We start from the raw sequence: 7,448 nt of genomic DNA, 5'->3' as shown, positions 1-7,448 counted from the left end.
ATATACAAGGTAAGTATATGCTATATTTTCGAAAACGGTCGAGCGTATACCCACCAAAAATTCTAGCAATACGTCACTCGACATTGCTATTCTTCCATGTCGAATATCCAACCATCTTTCCTTAGTGGTACGTTATGCCATAGCCAAGGAAGCATCCAACAAGAAAATATCACTCTTAACTAACAGGCTTAACATTGGACTACGGAAGAAGTTAGTCAAGTCCTATGTATGGAGTATTGAACTGTAGGGTTCAGAAATTTGGATATTATGGAAGTTACAAAGGAAATATTCATAGAGCTTCGAAATGTGGTGTTGGGAGAAGATGGAGAAATAAAATGGACACAGAGTAACAAACGAAGATGTTTTTAAACGGGTAGGAGAGAAGAGGGCGCTTTTAGCCATCATTCTTCGTAGGAAGGCCAATTGAACTAGACATATTTTGCGAACAAACTGCCTCTTTCATACCGTCATAGAATTAAAGATGGAAGGAAAGGGAGGAGTAGGAAGAAGAAGAACACAACTGATCAATGATTTGAAAAATAGAAGAAAATATTGGTAGTTAAAGGAGGAAGCTGAAGATCGAGAAATGTGGAAGAAACACTTCTACGCCCAAACCAAACACTTCTACATGCCAAAAGGAAAAATACTTACTGATAGTAATAATGTCAAAGTTCTATGTATTTCCCAAATTTTGATTTCTGGTTTGAATAATTTGTTCTAGGTTGTTCAGCCAGTCAGAATTTCTTTTATATACAGAGAATGCTTTTATGTAGAAAGATTAAATATCACTGACACAAGACTCACTAGGATTCGAACCCAGTATAGCTTGTCCACATGCAGAATCGACTGATATTGAAGCTAGTTTTGTCGCTTATTTGTTATGATTACAAAACAGTTACTTAACAATATTTATAAATAAATCAGGGATAAGCTGGGTTTATATGCTGTTTGTGGTTCTGTCCTTCAGAGATTATAAGATAGCGGGTAAATGCTTAATAAATAATTAAATACCAAGTTTCACACCCTTTTTCACCTCTTCATGTTTCTGATGAGTCCATGTAATTGTTTTGTCTTTTCTCTCTCTCTCTCTCTCTCTCTCTCTCTCTTTCCATAAATAAAATTAAAAGTTTGATCTGACAGCCTTCGTGAAGTGTTGTTTCGTATATTATAATATATTATGATCCCTCCTTCCTGAGTCTTCTTCCGATTTTTAAGCCGCGGGGATTTTTTTTTTTTTTTTTTGGCAATGATTCCCATTCGAGCAACGGACCCAATGACGTCATTACGTCGCCACCAATGGCAGAAGACCTTGACAAGAAGTTGCGGGGAATCCTTGCAAGAAGCCAGGCAAGCAAGCAAGCAAGTACCAAAGAAGCCTCTATGAAGAAAAAAATATATATATATGACAGTAGAATAGTAGTTGCTGAACTTCTACACTTCCAGAACAGATGCTCAGCTGATTGCAGTCAGTGAACAACGTGCGAACTGCATTCCGTGTTGGTGTAGTGCTTTATAACCAACTCCACACAACTGCGCATTTGCATTTTGGTTGCTGCGCGCGTGTTGTTGTTGGTTTTGTTAGCGATAAGTGTTTAATAACGAGTGAACTTTGAACGTGTAGTGTGAACAGTTTATTTATTTATGTTTACACATACAATTGTGTTAAAATAGAAAGAAATTAATGACTAATGGACATTTTGTATTGGACTGTTTATAGTTTTATAAAGTGAACTTCAACCCGTATTTTTCATGGGACAAACCCAGCAAGATTGGTTTACAGCTCTTAATTCCGTGACACCCTCTTCTCTTGAAGGTAAGTTACTAGAAAAATTTTACATTTTCTGTCATTTGTGCAATCAGGATATATTCTAGCTCTTTTATTGGAAGTTAAGTGTGAACGATTCGTGAGCCACGTGTGTATACCTCCGAATACAAATCACACAAGTGGTTCAATCGGAAATCGAACTCAGGATGACAAATACGGAAAATACACTGATGATTTTGGTGCACATTCCTATGCAGTGTGGATATTATGAAGAACATGACGCGGTGCAGTCACTGGGTGCACAAGGGCCCTCTAGAATACCGTTGGACCACGGACTGAAATTATGATTGTTCTGAGAACTAAGGGGCAATGTCCTTCTAGCAAAGTATCCTAGTTACACCAGTGTGCACAGATTATCGTAGAACCACACACGTGCCGGCATAGGGAGCATTCTAACAGAATATGCAAACTCGAGAACTTAGCTTTCTCCGTTCTCAAGCACATTAATTGACCCCGAGCCTACGTCAACACGAGTCCTGAATAGTAAGCTGGAGCATGAGCCTCAATTTTTGAGGTGAATTTTGAGAGTTTAGCGTCCCTTTCAGCAGCGAGGCTATATGAGACGTGGTCATACTGATTAACGTGGAATCCGAAAAACATGAGCTTCCTCCGGAAATCGAACCCTCCTCTCACGTGCCTCAATGAGGATAACAAACCCACCCTTAGTGGAGATCTTGCTATTGCGAGTCTCATTGACGACAGCAAATCCGATTTCCATCAGGTGCGAATCTGATCTAGGGTAATCCTACACTCTGTTGAGCACATTGAGTCTGAGCCCTTAGCGAGCGCTGTGTGTCATTCAGTTATTGCGTTTTCCTTGCGCAACTTACCATGTGAAATCCATTAGAAATACAGTAGTTCTATCCAGAGATCTAAAGGCTTGGTTAGTAGATAAGTGTATTAAAGCCTGGCTTTGGTAAGTATTGTGACTAATAGCTTAAACAGGTGTTTCGATGTTAAGGTAAGTGTATAAAGGCTCGACGACGATTACAAGTAGCTGAAGTGGTAGAGTGTTGTCTTCGCATTTGGAAGGTCATGGGTTCGATTCCCACTGCCGACCATTCTGACTGAATTTCTCCAGGGTTTTCCTTAGTCTTACCAGGCAATTGCCAGGATGGTACCTACTAAACAGGTCCTGGCCGATACCTTCCCAAATCCTTTCCATTGTTGTTATTGTTGTTGTTGTTAGATATCCAGTATAAAATGGACTCTGAGCTGTACCTGGTGATTGTTAAATAAATAAATACATGGCATCACGTGTCCTCCTATCTTTCCGAGTGTTTTTAGGGAAATACAATATTCATTATAATTAAATTAAATTCATGAATTATCTGTCAGAATAATCCATGCATTTTTTTTCTATTATTACCCAGAATAGCACACGGACGTCCACAGGGCACCCCAGACTTTTCCGCAATGGACAGCGGGACATCCCAGATCATCCGAATTTGCTCCCGGGAAATCCATAGGGTCTCCGTGGAATATCCATCTGTCCGCTAATATCCCGAAAAACGGGATATTCAACGGGACCTCAAAGGGATGTCTACTGGTAAATCGTGGGATAATGTGGTCCTAGGTAGTCCGGCTTGGGATTTCCCACCCGGGACGTCCCGTGTACATCCTACATGGGAATCCTTTAGGACGTCCTTGGGTTGTCTACTCATTATCCTGATAATCCCAAGAACTATATGGGATAATTGTGATCAAAATAGGACGCCCTGGGGATATCGTGTTCTATATGGGTATTTTGTTTCTTTAATTTCGAAATCATTTACCTTTATTCGAGAGATACATGATCTCAATAATGAAAGAAATAACAAAAAACTTGCATCTATAGGACATGTGCTGCCATCTATTGATTATCAGCACTCTTTTAAACTCGCCTTAAAGTCACTGTAAGACAGTTCCGATAATTCTAAACAACGATTAAAAAATGAACACTTTACGATAGCTTTCTTAGAGACTTGCTCTTTCAGGATTATTTCGTCTTCTATTCTTAGGTATCTTTTCTACCCTTTAATATCAATTTATCTTTTCTGCAAATGTAGTTACGGATAAGGTAGGACATTTATTAGGAAGTTGAAATCAAGCATAATTGCTGAATGTAAAGGGTAGAAACCCATATGAATTCAAGATGTTCTGTGCTCATGTGCACGTGTCCCTCCTTTGTGCGTGTAGAGCCGGGTTTGACTTTTAGCACAGAATTTCCAATCTGACCTGGCACTCTTTAGCATCTTTGGAGCTAGTTTTTTTTAGGACGACGTGAAGAAATAATTGTATAAATGATATGAAATCTTTAAGTTTTACGTCCCACGTTTATGCCGGGTAGGCTAAAGGAAACCGTAATGGTAAGCAATGAATTGAATGGAGGAGCGTTCACCTCTGGTGCTTGGAGTTCCGGGTTCAAACCCTGCTCCCACCAAGTGAACTTTGTGGAGGACAAACACCGTGTGCGTGGGTTTTCTCGGAGTTCTCCCGTTTCCTCCCACTTTCTTCATTCCACCATTTCATTCATCTCTCATCATCACCGTCTCCTTTAGCCTAACCGGCATAAGCGTGGGACGTAAAACTCAAAAATTTCGTTTCATTTTCCGCTTCTGCTTCTATGAGCCACCGCGGCCCTTAAGTAGTAATTGTAATTGAAACTCATGTGCTAACCTACATCATCCCCCCCCAAAAAAAAGTCCCATTAGGCTACATTGATTGATTAGTGGTTCCTTTCACCACCGAGGCTAAGTGAGATTCGAATCATTACTCGCCTTCATTGTTGGTTCAATGGCTAGCGCGCTCGCGTTTTTGGTGCACGGGGTTCCGGGTTCCATTCCTGGTGCGAGAATTTTGAAATTTGAACGCATTACAGTGGATCGGACTCCTTGAAACATAGGTCCACGTCTCATATAGTCTCAATGCTGAAAGGGAGGCTAAACTTCCAACCAATCAACGGATCATTTATTTCTCGCACCCCCAAACTCAATAACAAAACAAATCAGAATCGCGTTGTTCACTTGATAACAAAGAATCTTTGACACACCATAAAATTATAACTATAGAGTTCCATAAATTTATGTATAACAACGTATATTGAATTGTGTGATTGATTTAGTAACAAGTTTCAAATCCAATTGAAAAGCCATATTATATTGAAACATTAACAATAAATCGAGGAAAAATTTGGAAAGAAGTCGGCCATGTGTATATCTTAGAGGTACTACCTATTTCGGCATTTAGCCGGTGGGTTTGGAAAATATTCCGGACAACTCCGCAGTGAGAACAACTAGTCTCAAATTCGAATTCGCAATCTCCCGTTTGTCAATCATTAGAGCTATAGCAAGGCAGGCGGATTTTTAGTGATCAATCGTCACCCAATTGGATTTCATCGTCCTTATTATTGCCTTCCTCAGATGCGGATCCTGAGGGAAGTCACATAGGAAAAAAAAAAGTTTTATCGCGTCTAACAAAGGAAAGAAACCTTACCGAATGTACTAATATTTATATACAACAGCAGTGGCGTAACTAACGGCTTGGGGGCCACCCCGCAGACAATGTGGAATGGGGCCCCTTCTCTACGTCCTACATCACGATTTGGGGCCCCGTGATGGCTTCGGCCCCCCGCAATGCGGGGCCCTTATGTACGCCCCTGTACAACAGTTAGTTAATTCGGTAATTTTTCCCCTTAGTACTCGTCTCTGGCGTGGGAGACGAATTTGATTTCTGGCAGGAACTCATGAGGTTTGGATATCACATTAATCTCTACGTCTCATATAGCCTCGCTACTGATAGGAACGCTAAACTTAAATCCAATCCAATTTTCTGTCCTTAGTTTGGAGCCATGAAACTTTTAACGATGAGACATCCCTCACGAGCAGCCTCTGGCCTTTCTAAACTGGTCAATTTACTGCCAGTAACTTCCCAATTACCTCACAATACTGCATGGCTCCAGCAAAAATCAAACTTATGACATCACAAAAGGCATATGCACGCTAACCATTCAATTAGAGACCACTGTAACTTTTTTTTTTTTGTACTAGTTTTAGAACTGTCACAGTTCTTTATATACATTATAGTTCAAATATTATCAAGCCGTTATGTATAATAACAAATATTTATATGTTGCTATGTAAACAATTTACTAAGGATAAGCAAAATATTACGTGCTACAATAACATTGTTTGTTGTTATGCATGTTGCGTATATTGAAATGAATAAGTAATGTGTTTGATTATTGACGGAAAAACCGCTCAAACTTACAACTTTCTCCTGAAATTCTCGTTTTGCGTGCATAGTGTTATAATAGCCACATGCATAGTACTTTGATAATCAATTTCTTTAGAATATGCTATGTAGGCTGTGCTTGTTACGATTACGATTGGAATATTACTAAAGTTCGCAAGTTTTGGCTTGATCGAGAGACTGTGCGATTGGCAGATGCGTCTGTTATATGCAGTGGGATAAATTTGATTCACTGTTATCTACACGACAATGGCAATCAGATTTATTAAAAGGGGCCGTGGTGGCTTAGTGGTAAAGCGTTCACTTCTGATGCATGGGGTCCTTGGTTCGATCCCAGCTCGCGTCAAGTTAGCTTTGCTGTGGACAAACACCATGTGCGTGGTTGTTCTTGGGGGGGGGGTTCTCCATTTCCCTGCCACTTTTTTCATTCCACCATTTCTTTCATTTCTCATCATCACCGTCTCCTTTAGCCTAGCCATCATAACAGTAGGACGTAAAAGTTTTAACTTTTTTCAGAATGTTAAGATAATACACACGAGTGATCTGGCAACAATTACTTGATAACCAATCAGTGCTTTGGTTCGGGTGTGGGTAAAATAAGATCTCGCACCTTTATCAAGTGTTCTGCCATTATTAGTAGGAGAAATTATCTCAGACTCACAAGTCTTCGTACAACACGGCACTTTTCTGTTTAAGTTATCTTCTTTAATATTATTCTTAAATATAATTCTTATTTCTCCCTCATTTTTCTTCTACAGGGTTCGATTCCCGGCGCGGGCTCATGTGGTTCGGATTCCAGTTTAATCAGTAGATCCAAGGTCCACGTCTCATTTAGCCTCGCTGCTAAATGGGACATTAAACTCAAAATTAACTCATTTTTCTTCTGTTTCTCGTGATGAAGTACTACTATCTCATTCTTTCGTCCAACAAAGGTAACATTTCTACCTTCTTAATACGTTAACAGCAGTGTTGCCGACAAGACGAGAAATACTTTTCTTGAAGTCGAGGTAAGACGAGAAACTTCTCGAGTCTCGCAGGCAAGCCTTCGATCTCAGACACTTTTAGTATTATATGATTCATATGGTAGTATAAAAACTATAGATCGAAGAGAAATGATGAAATCTGAATCTTGTTTTAATCTGAGGGCTGCTATGGTTTCAGGACAGCTTTTCATGACGAGACAGACCTTCAGTTTTGTCTTGTAGTCGATCCTAAACGTAAGTGGCGTAGAACCTGCCATTTATAGAACACTTGAAGAAGACAATTACATTTCAGTTTATTTCCTATTTTTTGCCGTTTGAAAATGAAAATGAAATGAAATATTTCAGTTTAACATCCCACGATTATGCCCTTTAGATTAAGGGAGACGCCGATGATGATGAAAGTATTGTTG

General features: G+C 39.7%; 1 protein-coding gene across 3 annotated transcripts in view; it reads left to right on the top strand.

The window, feature by feature from the left end:
* The first annotated feature begins 1,354 nt into the window (after positions 1 to 1,354).
* Positions 1,355 to 7,448, top strand: part of LOC145670412 (ETS homologous factor-like) — a 57,597-nt gene continuing 51,503 nt past the window's right edge. Inside the window, exon 1 of one of the 3 annotated variants that reach the window (XM_081739071.1) lies at positions 1,355 to 1,813. In XM_081739071.1, the coding sequence (XP_081595197.1) occupies positions 1,750 to 1,813 (64 nt within the window). In that variant the 5' untranslated portion in view covers positions 1,355 to 1,749. The remainder of the gene's footprint in view (positions 1,814 to 7,448) is intronic. The other 2 variants (XM_081739067.1, XM_081739068.1) reach the window with 2 other exon arrangements.

The sequence above is a fragment of the Thermobia domestica genome, chromosome 14, assembly GCF_964235325.1.
Source record: "Thermobia domestica chromosome 14, izTheDome1.hap1.1, whole genome shotgun sequence".
NCBI classification, from domain to species: domain Eukaryota; kingdom Metazoa; phylum Arthropoda; class Insecta; order Zygentoma; family Lepismatidae; genus Thermobia; species Thermobia domestica.
The sequence above is the reverse complement of the archived record's forward strand: the minus strand, read 5'-3'. Positions and strand labels throughout refer to the sequence as shown.